Raw genomic sequence first — 23,011 nt, 5'->3', positions numbered from 1 at the left:
TACTTGTAGTTCCTTGAGGTGCAATGTTAGGTTGTTTATTTAAGATATTTCTACTTTTTTGATATAGGCATTATTATTATAAACTTCCCTCTTAGAACTGATTTTTTTCTATATCGTAGGTTTTGCTATGTTGTGTGTTCATTTTCATTTCTCTCAAGAAATTTAAACATTTCTCTTTTTTTCTTTTCTTTGTTAACTCATTGATTATTCACAAGTATGTTGTTAAAATTCCTAGGTATTTCTAAAGTTTCCTCAGTTCCTCCCATTACTAAGTTCTAGTTTTATACTGGTATAGTCACAGAAGAGCCTTGATATGATCTTTATCATCTTAAACTTGTTAAGATTTATTCTGTGACCTAATATATTATGTATCCTAGAGAATTTTCCATGTGCACTTGAGAAGAACATGTCTATTAGGTCCGTTTGGTCTACAGTGCAGATTAAATCTATTTCTTTATTGAATTTTTATCTAGATTATCTACGCATTGCTGAAAGTGCAGTGTTAAAGTCCCCTACTATTATTGTATTGAAAGCTCTCCCTTTGTGTATAGTAATATTTTCTCTATATGTTTAGGTGTTGTAATGTTGGGTGCATATATGCTTATAATTGCTATTTCCCTATATTTTGTATCATATATATTACTGAATTGATCCCTTTATTCTTACATAATAACTTTGTCTCTTTTTACAGTTTTTGACTAAAAGTCTATTTTATCTGCTATAAGTAGAGCTACTCTTGCTCACTTTTGGTTTCTGTTTGCATGGAGTATCTTTTGTCTTTTTTTTTTTTTTTTGCTGCTTTCATTCCTTTATCATCTGACTTGAACCAAAAATATGGAATGCTTCACGAATTTGCATGTCATCCTTGCTGCATGGAGTATCTTTTTTTAATCCCTTCGCTTTCAGTCTACATGTGTCCTTACAGGTAAAGTGAGTCTCTTGAAGGCTATAATCTTGTTTATAATCCATGTAGCCACTCTATTGTAATTGGGAAATCTAATCCATTTTCATTCAAGATTCTTATTGACAAGTATGAAATTATTCCTGCCATTTTAAAAATTATTTTCGGGTTGTCTTATAGATCCTTTATTTCTTTTTTCCCTTATTGTCTTCCTTTATGGTGTGATGGCTTCCTGTGGTACTAAGCTTTAATTCCTTTTTTTTCTCATTTGTTTGTCCTTTGCAATTTCTTTCTTTGTGCTCATCATTGGACTAACAACATTGTTGTTATAAAGGACTATTTTAAGGGGATAACATCTGAACTTTGGTTGCATAAAAATACTCTAGACTTTTGCCCTACTCCTCAATTTATATTTTTGTTGCTTTATATATTGCATATTCCTTAACAAATACATGCAACTGCAGTTATTTTGACCATTTTGACTTTTAATCTTCATAGTAGGGGGTTGAAAGATTTACATGGCACTATTGCAGCACTACAGTATTCTTACTTTGATTATAAAATTACTTCTACTGCTGATTTTTATAATTTCAGATGTTTTCATGATAGTAGTAATTGTCCTTTTATTTCTAATTATAGCACTGCCTTGTATGTCAGGTCTAATAGTGATAAATTCACTCATATTTTGCTTATCTGGGAAGTAATTTTATTTCTTTTTCATTTCTGAAGGATAGCTTTGCTTGATATAATGTTCTTGGCTGACAGGTAATTGTCTTTTCTTTCAAAAGTTTGGAAGTAGCATCCAATTCTCTCCTGTCTTTCAAGGTTTCTGTGAGAAATCTGTTGATAATCTAATGGAGATTCCAGTATATGTGACTTGATGCCATTCCCTTTCTGATTTTAAAATTCTCTTTGTTCTTGATTTTTTGATAGTTTGATTACAATTTGCCTTCTACTTTTCTGGGGTAGAATCTATTGGGATCCTCTCAGCTTCCTGGATCTGAATATCCATGTCTCTCCCCAAGACTTGGAAAAATTTTAGTTATTATTTCATTAAATATGTTTTCTATGCCTTTCTCTATTGCCTCATGGTTCCCATAAGTCCTGTAGGTTTTCTTTATTCTTTTTCATACATTTTTATTCCCTCTGAGTAGTTCATTTCTAAAGACCTATCTTCAAATTCAGAAATTTTTTCTTCTACTTGAACTAGTTTTATTGCGCTCTCAATTATATGTTTTATTTTCCTCACTTGTTCAGTTTCAAGCTTTCTCTTTGGTTCTTATCAATGGTATCTCTTTCTCATTCAGATTATGAATTATTTTCCTTATTTTGTTGAATCATTTATTTATATCCTCTTGTATCTTGATGAGTTCCTTTCAGATAATTATTTTGAAGTCTTTTTTAGGCATTTTGTAAATTTCCTTTTCTTTGGGGTATATTACTAGAGAATTACTGTGTTCCTTTGGATAATTCATGTTTCCTTACTTTGCTGATATCTGCTCACCTGGTAGAACAGTTACCTATTTCAATTCTATAGAGTAGCTTTCATAGGGATTTATTTTTTTCCCATAGAAAAGTCCTAAGGCTGTTGGCTGGGTAGGATATGTTGGTATCTGACTGAATGAAGTAGTGCAGCATCTGTGCAGATTCTTCAGCTATAATCCATGTCAGCTATGTTTGAAAGTGCTATGGTGGCTTAGAATGCAGGAGTTTGTGGTGGTCACTTTGCCACAGGAAGGGCCTCCAGATTGGTTGCAAAGGTTAAGACAGCTGTGGGGCAGGCTTGTCAGGGATGGGCCTGTTGGGCTGTTTCTCAGACCAGGACCACACATACATGTGTCTAATTTGCTTTTAGATCTCACAAAATGAGTTTTCTTTTAATGGGAAGAAAGTATGACATCATCACTGACCACGTACCTGGTAGTATGTGCTCAGTTCCTTGCCATTGGCAATGAATGTGAGCAGCCCACTGGCAGCATCCACCACACAGCCAATCTCCAGTCCATTATTATTGCGTCCTTGCCCAGGGCTCATGTTCTCACCCGCACATACCATATAGCAGTTGCTGCGTTTGATGCTGAATTTCAAAAAAAAACATTTTTTTTTAATCTTTGCACAACCACAGATAAAAAAAGAAAGCATGTATATCTTGCAAACTAACTAAATTATGCTGCGCAAGCAACAAGCTCATGCTGTAATGGGAGAGGTGCACAATGGACCCAATTCTGTGATTCTGAGAAAAACTCCATTGACTGCAGTGGACATTCTATTTCAGGTCTTACACGTCTCTAAATTTCACACCTAATGGAGACAGGTCAACAAGTTTGGACCAAGTAAGACTGACCTGCACCTCCTCTCCAAAAACTCAAACCAAACTGGACCTTTTTCTGAGGTTCAAAAAAATTTAACTATTTAAAATTCATCCAATTTTTTAAATTTTCATCTCAAGGCTTTTTTTTTTTTTTAAACCACTTATTCTGAAATGAGAAGCATTTGTTTCCAAACACTATCGAAGTCCTTAGGCAAATTCTACATGAGCCATGAGTGATTCACTACATTTAAAATTTGGGTGAAATTCTGTCCCCTTATGGACAATTCCTGTTGATCTGTTATGAGAGAAAGACTTAACTAGAATATATACAAATTCAGTGATTAACAACAAACCCCATCTAGTTATCTTTCCTGAAACATTGATGATAACAAAGTAATTTGAACTTCATCTCCATCCCTTTTCTCTGATGCTACACAGTGAAAATATTAACAAGACTATTAAAAAATCCAAAGCCAAGCAAGCAGAAGGAAAAGAACACAAAGGCTGGGATAAAGTTGCTTTCTGAATAATCAAGTGTAGGATGCATTTCTTCACACTATGAACATAAGATTCAATAACCTTTCCCTATTGTCTATTTCCTATAACAAAATCATCTTTCACTTATCCCATCCCCATATTAAGTTCTTTTCTTATATTGTTGCCATCTCTAAATATTAAGTGTGCACCAGAGAACATTCCTAGAGACACGTGGTCGTGAGTCCCCTACTAATGTAAAGTGCTTTTCATTCAAGAATTTTGCTAGGTCCACATCTCAAGTGCTAACTCAATTACATTTCACATGTTACAGCCTGAGGGCAGGAAAGGGAGTTTCCCAGCCGCCAAAGAGATGGTGCAGGTAGAGAAGGAAAGCAACGTTATAAAGGACTCTTTCTGAGACCTGTCACAGCAGATCAGAGAGGACGCATGGGCACAAAGGTAGAAGCAAATGGTCAGATCTTCTCTTGTCTCACTCTGCAAGGAAGATACCCTTCTTCACTTTTTTGAAGGTTTGGTTTGAGTTTGGTTTGTTTTACAAATGAAAAAGGATGGCACAGAAAGTGTAACTGACTTACCCAAAGCCACACAGCGAGTCAATGGCAAAGCTGAGGAAAGAACCCACTGCTCCTCAGTCTGAGTTCAAGTGTGTCCCCTGGTCTAAACTACCAGCCCACCTTGTCTTCACGTTTCTCTCCCCACCACATGGCTAGTTCCCAAGATACATATCAGATCATAAGTTAAACGTCTCACGTTCACCCATTTCAAATCCCTAAAAGAAAGGCTAAGAAGTTTTTGTTGTTGCTGTTGTTGTTGTTGTTTGAGACAGCGTCTCACAATGTTGCCCTGGGTAGAGTGCTGTGGCATCACAGCTCACAGCAACCTCAAACTCCTGGGCTTAAGCAATTCTCCTGCCTCAGCCTCCCAAGTAGGTGGGAGTCAGCCACAACACCCAGCTATTTTTTTGTTGTAGTTGTCATTGTTGTTTTGGAAGGCCTGGGTAGGGTTCAAACCCACCAGCCCTGCTATATGTGGCTGGCGCTCTAGCTGCTGAACTACAGGCGCCGAGCCGGCTAAGCATTTATTAACCCAAGTTGTTAGTTGTATTAGCTGAATAAATATATGATTACTCTTCCAAAAGATGTACTAACTTATTGTATAATGTTTTTCCTTTTAATATATTTAGATTCTTTACAGGTTTGTACGGGGAACAAAAAGGATAGTGACATTAATGGCTTGATTATATTTTTCCTATAAATAGAAATATCATGGTCACAAAATCCAAGAAAAAAGATTATCTAGGTTTACTTTTTTTTTTCCTGATGGCACTTTTATAAAAAATTGAGGAAAACCAACCTTTCGTGCACTTTCCCTTTTTCATCTCCCAGAGTAACTGTTACTGTACGAACTCTGTCCAAGTCAAAGCCTGTATCATACTGATGGAAATCTGATGTAATCCAACCCACCCAGACATTAGCGGGTTCTTGTCCAGGGAAGATTCTCACTGAGTAATAGTACTGTCAAGACAGCAAATACAAAGGTCAGCAAAACAAAACAAAACCTTGACTTACAATGCTAACTGTTGTCTGAGACTTTGAATAACCCGAATAACATATTTATTGTTTTAAAACTTATTTGGATGAATTAAAATGTTATAGGCAAAAGGCCTGACATTGGAAACTAAGAAATGTCTTATAACAGAAATTCTGAATTAAATCAGAAATAAAGAGAAAGAGAGAAAAATAAAAATACACAAAACAATTTAAGGTATTTTATACTCCTGAGCCTATATGCATATGTGTTCAGGATGTGTGAGTATGCATACATACATACATTTCCATACAGTATGTGATAAAATCATCAATTCACTCAGCAGGCAGACTTCAAGTTCAAGCCTGTACAGGTACACTAATCTGTGCTAGTTTTTGTACCTGTCACCCACCTCTTTGCATGTATGTTTGGCCTTTTCTATCTCTGACATATAATATTTTGACACCTTAAAATAAATTACTTTGGAATAGTTCAGATCTAACCTGAACATCAAATTCAAAACAGAAACGCTGTACAATAGACACATCTATTTATCTTTTCCATCTGGTATTTCAGGAGAAGCAGTTTTGAAAATTTTAAATGGCAGAGAGCAAACCTCAACCTCTCACAAAAAACGATAAATGATCTTCTTTAGGAAATTCACTAAGGCAAAGGAAATGATATGTGCTTGGAAAACTCAAGTGCAATTTAGAACTTTGTCAAAAAACAGGATAGAAATATCAAGATGATCAGTGCCATTAAGGGGGCTGCTTCTAAAATAGCTTTCTTATTGCATAATACACATTAGAATACATACGTTTATCAAGTTTTTAGTCCTCAATATATCTTAAAACATAAGCAAATAATTATGCAAAAAATACTATGGTTAAATATGATAAATCGAAGTGCACTATTTGAGAGGTAAAGCATAAAATATGACAAATGGAAGTGACAGCAGCTGCAGCCTCCTACCGTGGACGTCTGCATCAAGTAGTCGTAATCGTCTCGATCATCTGCAAGCACGTCTTCCGTGAGTCTTGCAGAATGGCTTGTGCTGTAATCTGGCTTTGTTCTTTTAAGCAGAAATCTGAAATACAGTAAAGGACTAAGAATAAGCAGCACTAAAATGTTCTGCCTACTTCAAGTATGAACACATAATCAATTGAGTGGTCTTAAAGCAGGGCAATTCTACCACCGGTGGGTACACCTGGGACTTTCTGGAGGCATCTTTGGTTTTTACAGATGACAGGGTGGCTACCAGCATCCAGAGGGTAGAAGCTGATTAAGGTCCTTCAATGATGAGGACAGGTCCCACAACAAAAATTACCTGAATTAAAGTGTCAACAGAGGGCTGAGGTTGAAAAATGGATGTACTGCCAGCTAAGCATTTGTTGACTCAAGTTGTTAGTTGTATTAGCTGAATAATTGTATAATGTTTTTCCTTTTAATATACTTAGATTCTTTACAGGTTTGTACGGTTAACATAAAGGATAGTGACATTAATGGCTTGATTATATTTTTCCTATAAATAGAAATATCATGGTCACATGATACTTGCCTTCTTCACCGTAACAATTCTATTTAGAGAATATGTTCTTTAAATTTCAACCAAGAATGTAAATATTGACATCTTAAAAAAATACTTGGGATAAATTATATCTATGATAAAAAATTATATGACAATGGATTACTTTATTTTCCCCTCTAGAAGCCTTTGTACAAAATGAGGAAAGAGAAGGAGGAATAAATTAATCCCAGGACACCCCTCGCCCTCCAAGGTAATCCTCCCTGCATAAGCATACATGTTTAGAATCGTACTATAGCTAGTAATAACCTTTGTTTCAGGCGAGAGGGCTTTTCCTGAGCATAATCTTTGTGGTTATTAAACTCTGGTTTTGTGGTTTCTTTGTCTTTGTCAACACCAGGCACCAGATGGCCATGAGCTGTCTTCATTAAAACCTCAAAGTCAGAGTCCGCGTCATAATCCTCCAAATCATTCTTGGGCCCAAAGAGGCCGGCACCAGGGAGCCCTCCGGCCACGGTCTTGGAGAAGACCTCTGCACACTCAATGGGCATGCTCAGGCGGTAAAACATGATGTCGCTGCTGCTGTTCTGAGAACCAAATGACTTCTGAGTGACCTTCAAGCACGGGGAGCTGTCTATGGTGCCGTCTATTCTGGTCACCTGGCAAAGGGAAGAAGTGAGAGTTCACGTTCTACTTGTTGACGTCCTCGTTCTGAAGATGACTAACGAGCATCTCGTTTTCAGAATCCCAAGATGGTCCACAATGTGGCATCATTTTGTAAGAGACATTTAAACAGGGACACTACTGACACATACACCTATTCATAGCGTTCTGCTTCTGACTCTAAAGACAGTTTGGGAAATTCATGTTACAACCGTACACACTCAGTTTCAGCCTGACGCTATATGAAAAAGGACACTATTCTTAGTCAAATGAGCTACTAGTAAAGTACCTATTAATAAAATGAGAGGTTAATTCTTTGCTTAGACTCTACCACTATGTAACACATCAGTGTCACCTTTTTAAGTTAAATTACAGCAACTGTCTAAGAAACTCTCATATATAAAGATATCCTCTTTTAGCTCTTGGAAATGGCCTGATTTTTAAAGAAAAAGCAAACCTCAATATGTTCGTGGTTTGATGGAACTTGGAGAAACTGAGGAAGCCTCTTGCTCAGCCACATGGTGATATCCCTGTTTGTATTAACAGCAAATGGTTCGTAGCCCTCTTGTAAGCCACAGATGGTGAAATACTTCAAGGTGCTGACATCCTTTCCGAAGTTCATCCTGCCCACTTGAGCTACTCCAAGGCTACATACAGGTATGAATCCTGGGAAGGGAAAAAAATATCAAAAGCTTCGGTACCATTATTATGAGATCCTGTTAGTATGAAATTTCCAAACATACGGCTCTAAGACTCTCTGTGAGGGCCAGAGTGAAAACAATGGTGTTATACAGAGGACACTAGCACTAAGTATTCAATGTCAGGGTGAGAGGCCAGGATTTAATACCGGCGTCCTAATTTACTAGTTGTGGGACCTAAATAAGTCTTAGGGCTTACTCTGTAAGATGAGGGCCTGCTAAGTAGCATCTGATTCTCCAGGGATTCTAGGGTGTCCCCTGGGAGAAGGAGATTCTGTCCCACAGCCTCCTGGCTCAGGGTGTGCACCAGCTCCTCGTCCATTCAGGGAAGACAGGAAAGAACTGAGTGCTGAGAGGCGGCGGCCCCTCTGCCCTGCTCTTCCATCTAGTTGAAAAGCTTGGCATGAACCAACAACAGACAAGGTCTGAGGTGTAGGTATCTTCATATATAACTCAAGGAAAAAAGGACTGCAGGCAAAAAATTTAAAATTTGCCACCCACTGACAGCTGCTTTGATCAATGAAGAGCATTTTACCTCTTTCTCTGGGATAAAGTAGATCTAAGCATGAAGAGAAATATGTATATATATATGCACAAATTATATAATATACCAATTTTAAATATTACATATAAATTACATATATATGTTATACAGGGTCAATCGAGTTCACAAACTCATTGTAGAAAAAGTGCTACATAACCCATTCCTGAATATCACTAAAGTTACTGTCAGTGTACTCCCCTGGGGAAACTGTGAACCAGTGCCAGTGCAAAGCAGTGCAAAGCACTTTTTCTAGGATGAATTCGCGAACTTCACTGACCTTGTAGGCAAGGGCAAAGAGCTCGTGGCTGCTCAGTTGAAAACTGCAAAGATGTGGAAACAACCCAAGTGCCCATCAACACATAAATGGATTAACAAACTGTGGTACATGTATAACACGGAATACTACTCACACCTAAAAAAAGATAGGAATTTTCCATTCATTGTAACAAACTGGATGGTTTTGGAGAATATTTTCCTAAGTAAAGTATTGCAAGATTGGAAAAACAAGCATCACGTGTGTTCAATACTGATCTGAAACTACGAGATTAACAGCAACCTTTCTGTGTTTCGGATTCCCCATCTGGCAAACTGAAGGTAACAGGACATGCCTCATAGGATTGGTATGGGGATTCAATGAATTAATCGTCGGTAAAGTACTGAGCCGTCGAAAACCACCTAGCATATGGTAAACACTGTGTAATTGTGTTTATAAATTTGAGTTTAAAATTAAAAAATAAAAACACAAAAGTATAACCTATATATAGACAGAGCATAAAATAGAAGAAAAGAAAAAGAAGAAACTATACTAACTTTGTTCATTGTTCCTCTCAATTCTTTAGAATCAGTTGTCAAGATAATGAGTTTCTGTTTTTTTGTTTTTTTTTTTTTTTTTTGGCAAGGGGGTGAGATAATATTCTTTGGGAGTGTCTACTTTCATCTCTATTCATTTCTTTCTAAAATGTTTTACATGAATGTTCAAGTAGCACGATAAACTAAGTCCATATTGGAACACAGACTACAAATTAAAGGATCTACTTTATAGCTCCAACCACCAGTGGAACCTTAGAATAAGCCAATGATTTACACAAGAACTGCAGTTACTTCTACCATTATGATTTACACTTCTTGTTGAAATTAGGGGCAGTGAAAGCAATATATAAATCCCCAAATAGCATAAGACAATAAAAATGATATCCAGTGATTCATAACGATTTCACACAGTTTGTATCCATCGATGTATATTCAAATGAGTGACTGTATAACAGAGCTACCAAGCAGGGAGAAAGAACACACCCAGCTGTGTTCAAGAAGGGTGAAGGACGAGTCTCTAGTTAAAACTAAGAAAACAAAAAAACAAAACAAACAAAGCACAAGACTATGAGGAAAGGGCCAAGGAAGGGGAAGGGAGGGGGGGAAGTCAGGGTGGAGGGAGGGTCATGGGTGGGGCCACACCTACGGTGCATCTTAGAATGGGAACAGGCGAAACTTACTAAAGGCAGAATACAAATGTCTACATACAATAACTAAGAAAATGCCATGAAGGCTACGCTGAACAGTTTGATGAGAATATTTCAGATTGTGTACGAAACCAGCACATTGTACCCCCTGATTGCATTAATGTACACAGCGATGATTTAACAACAAAAAAGAAAAAGAAAAAAACAAAAACAAACAAAAGCTGTTTCTGCAGCTGTGATAGCTCTTGAAACAGTAGTCAAGGAAAGTTGTTTTAAATAAGTATCTCCAAAGGCATCAAAGGATTGAATAAATACAATAGATCTGACACAGCTTGAATTGCATTCGTACAAATTGGCGAATCTAATATCCATTTGACATAAATAGGGGATACCACGGTAGAAACATCTACTCAGAGGGTGAACATCTAGTTCCTTCTAATCCCTTCATTTGTAGGGGTTCCTAGATACCTGTAAATACTCTCACGGTAGGACCCTTTGGTATTTGTTACACTATTACCTGAACTTTTCTGTATATTTGAAATACTTTCATTTAAAACAGTGATTAGTAACACATAAAAGGATTTATATGTGAAATTGCTTGCAAATAGCTATGTTTACAATTCCAGAATATTATTTTGATATTTTCATGAGACAGAATATTAGCCTTTGAAAGTTTGGTTTTCAAAGGTTCATTAATATGCATATATAGAAAAATATTCACAGTAAATATTATTTAAAGAAACAAAGAAATAACATACCACTTATTTTTATATAAGAAAATACTGACAGGTTTTTTTTATCAAAAAGTTTCAGAGTAGTGAGATTTTTTTTTTTTTTTTTTTTTTGTAGAGACAGAGTCTCACTTTATGGCCCTCGGTAAAGTGCCGTGGCATCACACAGCTCACAGCAACCTCCAACTCCTGGGCTTAAGAGATTCTCTTGCCTCAGCCTCCCGAGTAGCTGGGACTATAGGCGCCCGCCACAACGCTCGGCTATTTTTTGGTTGCAGTTTGGCCGGGGCCGGGTTTGAACCCGTCACCCTCGGTATATGGGGCTGGCGCCTTACCGACTGAGCCACAGGCGCCGCCCCCGAGTAGTGAGATTTTTAACCCTTTTTGATCTTTTTCATTATCTTAATTTAACAAATTTTCTTCAAGAAACACATATTTCATTATTATGAAAACAAGTGATTGGTTTCATTAAAAGTTTCTCATTTACTAAAGTGGGACATACCTACCTCTTTCTCATAAAGAAATTTATAAGCGTGATGTGGAGATAAAATGGCCCAAACACCATGAACTCCGAGTCCTAACACTCAATTGGCAGGTGGTGAGCTCAGTAACAGAAATCCTGCCAATCAAATTAAACTAGAACGAGATTTAGGCAGAGCAATTTGTTAATATTAAGAAATTTAAAAAAAAAAAGAAATTTTCAACCATTCATTTCTTTACTTGATAAATATTTGAGATGCTATTGTGTGCCAGAAACTAGAAATAAAGGGTAACTAACACACAAATCCTAGCCACATGTCCTCAGAGTGTAATGAGGTGGAAAGACCAGTAACTAAGTCACACAGAAATAAACTACTCCTTGTCTAAGCAGACAGCGCACTAAGGGCAAAGGAAGGGTGCCGAGATGGAACTCAGGAAGGTTTCACAGAGGAGTTAGCATCTAAGGAGATGGCAGATAGGCAGTTGTAGGATGTGATTCAAAACCCAGACTTTGAAGTTCACTTAGACCAGGATTCAAGTCTGAGCTCTACCACATATTAGCTATTTGACCTTCAGCAAGTTATCTGAATTCTCTAAGCTTTAATCCTTCTGCAACCCCTACCCCACAGGGTTATAGTATTAAAGTGAGATCTTACATGTAAGCTGCTTAGCACGAATGCTCACTGAACTCAATCGACAATCGGGGGAAGGAACAAGAAGCAATAATCTGTGCATAATAGCTGTATAATAAGAGTGAGGTTGGGCGGCGCCTGTGGCTCAGTCGGTAAGGCGCCGGCCCCATATGCCGAAGGTGGCGGGTTCAAACCCGGCCCCGGCCAAACTGCAACCAAAAAATAGCCGGGCGTTGTGGCGGGCGCCTGTAGTCCCAGCTACTCGGGAGGCTGAGGCAAGAGAATCGCTTAAGCCCAGGAGTTGGAGGTTGCTGTGAGCTGTGTGAGGCCAGGGCACTCTACTGAAGGCCATAAAGTGAGACTCTGTCTCTACAAAAAAAAAAAAAAAAAATAAGAGTGAGGTTAACTATGATACTCAGACAAGAATAAATATGTACAGCCATTAAAATCATTTTCAGGAGTCACCAAAATAAAATAGTAGAGAGAGGTAAAACTAATATGGCAAAATTAAAATAACTGATGGTTCAGGTGAAAGGTGTTTAGGTGTTAGTGTGCTACTCTTTTGCTTTCCTGAAGGACTGCTACTTCTAAAAATAAAAAGCTGTTAAAATTTTTTAAGTTATGTTTAAAATATTTTTATGCCTTTGGGCAACATTTACAACATTTTAAAAAGGGGATAATGAAAAATTATCTGTACCATGTCATCTCAGATCTTTAAATGGGAGAGAAATGTATTAAAAGTCAATTTGCTCCCTGAGTAGTGGGCATATTTGTAACTCTGAACCATTTCTATTATACTCCTTTGGAAACTTTCCAAATATTCAATAAGAATATATTACTTTTATATAAACAATGATATGTGTTTTTTTTTTCATTCGTTTACAGTAATTATACTGGTTGATGGTATTGCTTTATTGTTTTGGTCCCCTTTCAAGAAATATATTTATGTAGGTATCTTCATAAGTAGAAATTCATATATTTTTTCTCATTCTAATTGAAATGAAATAGAAATTAGTGAAAAATTAAATCATATTCTGCCTTCTGAAGTCACAGTTTTAATAACTGCTATCATAATAAATATTTCTGGAAGACACCTTTTACTTTTTAAAATTAGCACATACACAGCAGAAACAACTGGATGGTTAATGGGGTAAAACAAGACAGAGCAGAGAGAAACTGCAGGTACTGCTCAGCCACCACACAGGGATAGCGCCAGCCTCGGTCCAGTACCAGGCAAAGTGTCCTGAATAATCAAGACACTGACAGTAAGTGAAATACCCAGCACACAGGGCTCTGTATTAATAAAATAGATATTATATTGTATTAATAAAACAGATAGCTAATATTTCCTGAAGCTTTGTCTCAGTGAACTCCCACAACCATCTATTGAGGTAGGAATCATGAATACCATTCATTTTCCACATGAGGCAGACAAATCTTAGCTTAAATCACTTTGCTTCACAGTCACAAAGTGGCCAAAAAGAGACCTAAAACTTATGGATCCCGAGGCCCCCGCTTTAATCCAGGGTTTAGCAATCCCTGTAAATGACCAGCGAGTGGATATTTTAGGTTGTGCAGCCTACATGGGCTCTTGTGTAACTACCGCACTCTGAACAGTAGTGTAAGAGCAGCCACAGACAGTACACAAACAAATCGGTGTGGCTGTGTGCCTAGAAAATATATAGGAACTTCTTTTTACAAAAGCAGGTGGCAGGCCGGACTTGACCGTCAAACTTTACCAATTTCTGTTCTACATTGTCACCACACAGCGTGAAGGGCGTCCGTGCAGCACTTTAAAATGGGGGGCAAATAGGACAAGAAAAAATTAATCCATACATAATCTATGATTAACTATGATACACAGACAAAATTAAATACGCGCAGTTCACCAGAATAAAACCGCAGACAGAGATACAACTAATATGGTAAAATAAAAGCAGCTGACAATTCCAAGTCAAGGGGTTACGCCTTCCCTTCTCTGAAGGGCTGCTCTTTCTCAAAATACACTATTGTTAAAAAAATTAAATCATGTTTAAAGTGTTTTTGTGCCTTTGGACAACATTTATGGCATGTTAAAAGGGTTAGTAATGGAAAATTGTTTTTATGACGTCAAATACAGGTGCACATGAAGTTCATGTACAACTTAAGATAGTTTAACACAGTGAACTGCACACGAACTTTATGGACAGCGTGTATATAATAACATCCACTATGTGCTAACACTGTTCTACACACTGAAGATATAGCTGTGAACAGAATAAAAAAGAACATAAAATACAGACAACAGGTAAATACATAGTCATTGCTTCTCTGCCTTTGGGCTAAGACAAAGTGTAATAAAGAGTTACCAATATACACACTATAGTGTCAGGAAATGCTAAATCCTATCAAGATTGACTCAATGTTAGGCATAAATTGGACATAAATGAGTGATATAACTCTTAATCATTGTTCCATAAAAAAAAACCCATGATAACTAGGGTTTAATTCTTTATCAGTACGAGGTAGGCAGAACACACCAATATTTCTTTTCTTTTTTTTTTTTAGAGACAGAGTCTCACTGTACCGCCCTCGGGTAGAGTGCCGTGGCGTCACACAGATCACAGCAACCTCCAACTCCTGGGGTTACACGATTCTCTTGCCTCAGCCTCCCGAGCAGCTGGGACTACAGGCGCCCGCCACAACGCCCGGCTATTTTTTTGTTGCAGTTTGGCCGGGGCTGGGTTTGAACCCGCCACCCTCGGCATATGGGGCCGGCGCCCTACTCACTGAGCCACAGGCGCCGCCCAACACACCAATATTTCAACACAAAACAACCAGATTTCCACAAAAAAATGCACAACCCCCAGCACATATAAAATTTTGGACCTACCTTCCTGTCCATTCTGTTCTTGATCTTCTATTCCAGTTACCTCAATTGACACTCTGAAAATTACACAGGCTGATGATATCTAAACAAGATTTTTATCCTGGCAGTGGATCTTAAATTAGTGCACATGAGCCCAATCAGTTACCTGGGCCTGAGCCAAACCCACCCTAACTATTTGCCAATCTGTTAAAACAGTAGCTAAACTTATGGCTAAGCTGCTTCTTCCAACAAAAGACAGATGGCTTCAGCAAATTTTAACCTTCTCTGTAGATGAGCCTCCCTGCTCTAGAGCAGAGGGGTGTCAGATGAGCCCGCAAGTCCAGCCAAGGAGCTTCCAGTTACAAAGATGTGGGGGTGACATATAGGCATGAAATTTCTGGTTGGGGCTACAATAAAAAGAAGATAAAGCAGATCTCAAGTATATCAGCTTTTCCTAAGAACAAATGATTTCAGATTCTAACAGTCTGTAACATAGATAAGAATCCAAGGGTATAACTCAAACCAAATAGCCAAAAAGCAGATTAAAACTGCTGATATTAAAACTGCTGAGTGTATATATCATATGCTTCTTTAGTCAAAAGAAAAGGTAACAGCTGTGGACTAGTATATGTCAGATAATACACATGTACCTTCACCTGTATTATTCACTATTAACTCAATTTTTCCAGATGAAGAAACAACTAAGATATTATGTCATTTGTCTAGACTCCTATAGCTATGAAAGGAATAACAAATGTATGTCCACCAACTACTGGATATCTACTCAAAAGAAGAGAAATCGTGGTATCAAATCACCGTATGTTTATTGTAGGGCCATTCACAATAGCAAAGATTTGGAATCAACCCAAATGTAGATCAAGGGATGAATGGAATACTATTCAGCCATAAAAAAGAATGAAATAATATGTTTTGCAGCAACATGGGAGGAACTAGACGCCAAGAGTTAACTCAGAAAGTCAAATGCTAGATGCATTCATTGATAAGTGGAAACAAAATAATGTGGACAGATGGACGAAGAATGGAGAATAACAGATACTGGAGACTCAGAAGGGTGGGAATTTGAAAGCAGGATGAGAAATGAGAAATGACTTAAGGGGACAATGTATATTATTTGCATAAGGGTTACACCAAAAGCCCAGACTTCACCACTAAGCAGTATGTCCTTTAACAAAACTACACACTCACACTCTTTAAGTTTATGTAAATAAATAAATAAAATGGATGCCAGGATTTGAATCAAGAATTCAGAGAGAGGGGGTGGGACAAATACAAAACATCTGCCTTAGATTTCTGGGATCTTCAGAACTGAAAGAGGCAATTAGTACTTTATTTTAAGGAAATGAAAACAAAGAGCCTAACATCACACAAAAGAATTATCTCAGAATTGTGTTGCTTGGATTTCCTTATCGTAGAAGCCGGATTCAAAGTCCTGCCTTCTTCATTCATTTAAAAAGTGCTGATTTTTAATTAATTAGGGAGATTCCCAGTAACAGGTTACTGTCTGAGGTCTGTAGGCAGAAGGGTGCACTGCGTGCCACTGGTGATGGGAATTCCAGGCGTCTGATGAAGCTAGGCAGGTGGGTGTTGAGACAGTGCAGACCCTCTCATCTCAATTCAGACTGTGTTGAGAACTGTTCCTCTGGATAAGCCACACACATCCAGCAAATAATCTAATGCTATGCTATTTCAGCCAAGGGCACAAAGAACAAGGCAAGTATGAGCACTTCTATAATCTGGTTTCATTCTTTTCTCCCCAAATTGCATCAACGATAAAAATCAATAACGGAAAGTTACCCTTTTCTTTTTCATTTTCTTTTCTGTTTACAGCCGTACAGTTCATTTGATTCTAAATATATCCTTTTGTTCTTCTATGGAAAGCCATTCATGAGGTCTTGGGGACCCGGAGTTCAGTTTTGCTCACCATCCTTTCAGGTGGCAGATATGAAATCAAAAGCATTGTGTGTGGATTTGCTTATTGTTGTTATGGGTGTAGAACCTGAAGGCCCCAGATGACCTTTAGCTACAAAAGAGCTGACAAGTGGAAGGGCTCCAGTGAAATGAGGCATTTACATAATACAAGACAGATACCCTCAGCAGACTCTGTGAGGATCCCCAGGCACACATGATTATTCTTTAACCATACAACAAGATTTTAAATGGTTCTTGTTTTAAACTAAGGATATGATTAGTTCTTCAAGCCAGTGGCAGCCCAGGGCCCTGCTCATAACAGTAACTTGACACTAGTATTAGATTAGTAGGGGCTCTAAGGGTAGAGGGGATGGTATTACAGTAGTGTCATAGACAGGGCAGCTCAAACAATAGTAATTTATTTTCTCATAGTCTAGACGAGGTTAAAAATACAGGACCAAGATGCCAGTGGGTTCAGTGATTCCGGAGGCCCCTCTCCTTGGCCTATAAAGGGCCTCCTGGTGTCCTCCCGTGGCCTTCTCTTGAGCATAGGCATTCCTGGTATCTCCTCCTGTTCTTACAAGGACATGAGTCACCCACTCTATGACCTCATTAAATCTAAGTTACATCTTTAAAAACCCTATCTATAAATACAATAGTTTGGAGAGTTAGAGTTTTAGCATGTGAATCTGGGGGGACACAATTCAGTCCATAATAGGCGGGATGTAGACACGGCAATTATTTTGATTGCCTTAATAGCCAGTGTGTAAATGTCTGAGCTGACTGCCTCTGTAGCGGTAAGAAGGAATTATGAAGATGGCAAAACATGTCAAATTAAACATAGCACAGCCCTTAAAACAGACCAAGTATAAGAACAATTTGAAAATACAGCACTTATAAAACTTTTTTAGTACTTTACCACATAGCAACCACAGTATATTACTGTGCTAAAATATCTGTTGCCCTAAATTAATAGTTTTTCAAACTTGATTCTTTGAGTTCCAGATATTTCAAGGGCTAGTTCTCAGTACTGAAAGGTAAATTAAAGAACTTTTTTTTTTTTTTTTTATTGTTGGGGATTCATTGAGGGTACAATAAGCCAGGTTACACTGATTGCAATTGTTAGGTAAAGTTCCTCTTGCAATCATGTCTTGCCCCCATAAAGTGTGACACACACCAAGGCCCCACCCCCGTCTCTCCATCCCTCTTTCTGCTTCCCCCCATAACCTTAATTGTCATTAATTGTCCTCATATCAAAATTGAGTACATAGGATTCATGCTTCTCCATTCTTGTGATGCTTTACTAAGAATAATGTCTTCCACGTCCATCCAGGTTAATACAAAGGATGTAAAGTCTCCATTTTTTTTAATGGCTGAATAGTATTCCATGGTATACATATACCACAGCTTGTTAATCCATTCCTGGGTTGGTGGGCATTTAGGCTGTTTCCACATTTTGGCGATTGTAAATTGAGCTGCAATAAACAGTCTAGTACAAGTGTCCTTACGATAAAAGGATTTTTTTCCCTTCTGGGTAGATGCCCAGTAATGGGATTGCAGGATCAAATGGGAGGTCTAGCTTGAGTGCTTTGAGGTTTCTCCATACTTCCTTCCAGAAAAGTTGTACTAGTTTGCAGTCCCACCAGCAGTGTAAAAGTGTTCCCTTCTCTCCACATCCACGCCAGCATCCGCAGTTTTGAGATTTTGTGATGTGGGCCATTCTCACCAGGGTTAGATGATATCTCAGGGTTGTTTGAAACTAACATCTTACAACCACCTAATCTTCTATAAACCAAACAAGAACATATCTTGGGGGAAAGACTCCCTATTCAATAAATGGTGTTGGGAGAACTGGATGTCTACATGTAAAAGACTGAAACTGGACCCACACCTTTCCCCACTCACAAAAATTGATTCAAGATGAATAAAGGACTTAAATTTAAGGCATGAAACAATAAAAATCCTCAAAGAAAGCATAGGGAAAAACACTGGAAGATATTGGCCTGGGGAAAGACTTCATGAAGAAGACTGCCATGGCAATTGCAACAACAACAAAAATAAACAAATGGGACTTCATTAAACTGAAAAGCTTCTGTACAGCCAAGGAGACAACAACCAAAGCAAAGAGACAACCTACACAATGGGAAAGGATATTTGCATATTTTCAGTCAGACAAAAGCTTGATAACTAGGATCAATAGAGAACTCAAATTAATCCACATGAAAAAAGCCAACAATCCCATATATCAATGGGCAAGAGACATGAATAGAACCTTCTCTAAAGATGACAGACGAATGGCTAACAAACACATGAAAAAATGTTCATCATCTCTATATATTAGAGAAATGCAAATCTAAATTAAAGAACTTTTTAAAGGAAGTTATATAAAGTTAATTTAGTGTGTGGGGGAGATATTCTGCTGCCAAAAAGCTTTGAAAACCATAAGAGCATGATGGATAAACTCTGAAGCCCTTTTTATGGTAGCAAATTTAGATTTGGGACTGACCCTTGCCAAGTTAACAGTTAATGATCATTGCTACATAAAGCAAATCCCCAAATCTCTAACAAAATCCCAGCAATGTGAACTATAAAATTCTCAGACAACTCATCAGAATTTTATATTAATGCTGTGATAGAGGTATCCATATGAGGTTTAAGTTGTTTGTTTAAATTTTAAAAATTCTGTGAAGTGTAAATTTAAAAAACAAAGTTGCTTACACAAATGTGCCACTCAGACTCACTTCAATATCTATCTCATCACTGCGGTGGTGATTGAGCCACACAACAGTGTTGTAACATTAACAGCTATTATTTACCTAAATAGTATGGGTGAGCATTCTGTGGATCTGTGTATATCCTGTAACACACACACTCTGCAAACAGAACTCACACACCCATTTAATGACTTTAAACTTCCAAAGAAGCACCATAGTCAAGTACTTTTAAATGAAACCAATTAAAAATAATGCTTCAGGTCATATCCATAGTTGTAGCCAGTGCAGACAGACAACACCAAGGAAAAGACCCCCTCCCGCCTTTCTACTGATAATTTGACAACCTTAAAGACAAATCAGAGAAAGGGGACAGGAGACAAGAGTGCTGATATCACCATCCAGAGACACAAGGGTTCAAACAGACATTAAATTATAGAAATGAAAATTTTCTATTATTTTTGCAAATCTCTGTTTGGGAAATAACGGTCAAATCCACTCAAAAGCTTGCTAAATGGATGAATATAAAATGAAATGCAAAAAAATGAGCTGGTTAATGTTTGGGGGGGGGTCTGTGACAAGTTTATGGAATATAAAAATCCCGATTGAGGTACATAGTAAAATCTAATACTACAATATGCAAACATTTAGATTTATGTGTGCATATATTTGCATATATAAGCATATATACATATATATCAGGTAATTCAGAAGCCATTTTGGAAAAAAAATGTGTAGGATCATTTTAAAATGAGATAATTACATAATACTTTATTAACTACTGCCTTGTTTTTATGCTCTTAGAGCAATACCATCCAATATAACTTTCTGTGGTGATGGAAATGTTTTCTATCTGAAATGTCGAGTACAGACACCATCTGCGATCCCTGGGCAGTAAACATTTGAAATAGTAGCTACTACGGAACTCTATTTTTTTTTTTTTTCACATTTTAAAGGAAAACGTTTAAGTGAAAATATTCTTTTTTTTTAATTTTTATTTATTTTTTATTTCAGATTAATATTTGGGTACACATGATTAGCTTACAGTGTTCCAGTTCTCAGGTAAGGCCCCTGTTGTAGTAATGCTCTGCCCCCAGGAGCTGGGCCATATGCCCTTACACTGTGCCCACTAAGTGGGAGCACACCAATCCCCCGCCTTCCTTCGATCTCCTTTCTCCTTCCTCCCTCCCCCCCCGCCCCACCCTGAATTGAACTGAGTTTTTCCCTTGCATGGTTGTATACTACTTTGCCCACTAGCTTCATATTAGTACTGAATGCACTGAATACTTGTTTTTCCATTCTTGTGATACTTTACTAAGAAAAATGTGTTTCAACTTCAGCCAAGTTAATGCAAAAGATGTAAAGTCTCCATCTTTGCTTACGGCTGAATACTATTCCGTGGTGTACATATACCACAGTTTATTAATCCCTTCCTGGGTTGATGTGCACTTAGGTTATTTCCAATGAAAATATTCTTAGCACAAAGCAATGTAAATGTATTATTCTAAATTAAAACTAAAGTTATATCATAAATAAAAGCATAAAGAATAAAATATCTATCCCTCATAATTCTGTCCAACATTCAGGGCTAACCACTGTTACCTCTGTGACATATATTTACCCAGACATTTATCCAAGGAACAAATACGCATTTTAAAATATTCGTCTGTGCTACACAGGCTAAACTACTTTTCTAACAACAATGTATCGGGAAAATATTTTGATATCAGTAAACACAGATTTCCAACACAAACTTTCACACCACACTTAAATTACGTTGATCAAACGAAAAGAGCAACAAGAAAGGATATACTTACTATGCTTTAAACTTCTTTCAAAAATTATTTAATTAATGATCTTTAAAATTTTTCACAGCACACTGGTTGAAAATCACCGATTTAGAGCATCATACTATGTCGTGTCTACCAAAATTAATCAGCTCTATAATTAACCATTTATGTTTTTTTAGAACTTTTGTTTTGTTTTTTGAAGCCCTCTTCATTATTTTTAAATTGAGATTTTATATCCAGAAACTCTATTTTTAACCTTACTTAATTGAAATTAATTTAAATGTACACAGCCCCATGTGGCTGCTGACCACCAGACTGGAAGTGCAGGGCTAAAGATGAAACGCCTCTTCCCTTCCCCGATACAATCCACCTTCTCTGTACACTCTTGCTCCAAGGCCAGCACAGCCACCCGCCCACCTCCCCCCCATCCCATGGCTATGCTCCCTGCATTGTTTCCACGTGCATTTGGTTATTTTAGAAACTATCTTAGTGTGAGCCTTCCTGGCCACCTGTACATAAAGACGCCAGGGTTTCACTCACCTTCGTCATCTCCAGCACAGCGCTTGACCTATGTGGGTTCTCATCCCATTTTTGTGAAATGAATAAACGAATGAACAGAAAAAGGCTATAAGCAGCTGATTGATCAGGAAAAGTTCTCAATAAAAATTTAACCATTATGAAGAGCTGTCCTTTTGCCTGTCATTAATTTTCTTATTCACGCTCATAACGCCTTTGGCCTTATCGAAATCCTAGCCACGCTGGAGAGGCAGAGTTTCTGCGAAAGCAATTTCCAGGGCATGTCTGATCAAATCAGCCACGTGGAACCCTTACAACTTACAGCTGCAACTCATCTGCTCCCTCACCCTCAGACAAAGGTGCCAGTTATGAAGCATTACAATGAACATCTTCATTGTGCAGCAAACTCAAAAAAAAAAAGACCCAAAATGTAGTGCCCTTACCATCACCGACATCAAAGTCCTTGAAAGCCAGTTCTGAACCTGAATCATCGAGAAGGATTTCGCCGTTCAGTGTGAACATCATGGTGTGTTCATTCATGTCAACCATACACCCCACGACATCGCCTGCCTGCCAAGAGCGTCCGTAGTGTTCGTTGCCCTGGTGCCACCGCTGGGCCTGCGGAGAGAGGACAGTCTCTAGTCATAGAGTAAGCCAGCACCCCCTGCTATTAATGCAGTGGTAGGGTGAACTCCAGCAGGCACCCGTCAGCCTACTGTGATATCCTAAGCAATATGGAGATGTCTGGGAATTTTAAACTCTCACCTCATATCAACATGGGTTATTATTGAATCTTGAAGAAGAACCCAAATGCTATTGCATGATTTTGAGTCTATCCCCACATACTCTCCATTAAAAGAAAAATGTAGCCATGGCTCATGCCTGTATTCCTAGCACTCAGGGAGGATGAGGCAGGAGAAGCCCTTGAGTTCAGGATTCAAGGCTAGCCTGAGCAAGAACGAGACCCTGTTACTAAATAGCTCTTAGACTTAGCTTGAGCCCAGGAATTTGAGGTTTCATTGAGTTAAGATGATGCTATAGCACTTTAGACTCCAGCCTAGGTGTCCAAGTGAGCCTCTATCAAAAAGATACAAAAAGAAAACCTATATGCTTTTAGAATTATTTTTTTCACTACAATAAATATTTCTCAGGATATGACTTGCTTTCCTCTACTCCTGCAAATACAAAGATTATGAGCTAGAGAATCAAGCTGGGAATTTACCACTGAAAATGACATTCTAATTTTCATC

The 23,011-nt window shown here is 37.8% G+C and overlaps 1 protein-coding gene across 3 annotated transcripts in view; it reads right to left on the bottom strand.

The window, feature by feature from the left end:
* The window catches only part of RYR2 (ryanodine receptor 2), an 830,565-nt gene that overhangs the window by 259,489 nt on the left and 548,065 nt on the right, over positions 1-23,011 (bottom strand). For all 3 annotated transcript variants that reach the window (XM_053605591.1, XM_053605592.1, XM_053605593.1), the window contains exons 27-32: positions 22,205-22,379; positions 7,883-8,091; positions 7,072-7,421; positions 6,210-6,324; positions 5,064-5,224; positions 2,819-2,978 (exon numbers count right to left, since the gene is read on the bottom strand). In XM_053605591.1, the coding sequence (XP_053461566.1) occupies positions 2,819-2,978; positions 5,064-5,224; positions 6,210-6,324; positions 7,072-7,421; positions 7,883-8,091; positions 22,205-22,379 (1,170 nt within the window). The remainder of the gene's footprint in view (positions 1-2,818; positions 2,979-5,063; positions 5,225-6,209; positions 6,325-7,071; positions 7,422-7,882; positions 8,092-22,204; positions 22,380-23,011) is intronic.

This window comes from Nycticebus coucang, chromosome 10 (assembly GCF_027406575.1).
Source record: "Nycticebus coucang isolate mNycCou1 chromosome 10, mNycCou1.pri, whole genome shotgun sequence".
Taxonomy (NCBI): domain Eukaryota; kingdom Metazoa; phylum Chordata; class Mammalia; order Primates; family Lorisidae; genus Nycticebus; species Nycticebus coucang.
The sequence above is the reverse complement of the archived record's forward strand: the minus strand, read 5'-3'. Positions and strand labels throughout refer to the sequence as shown.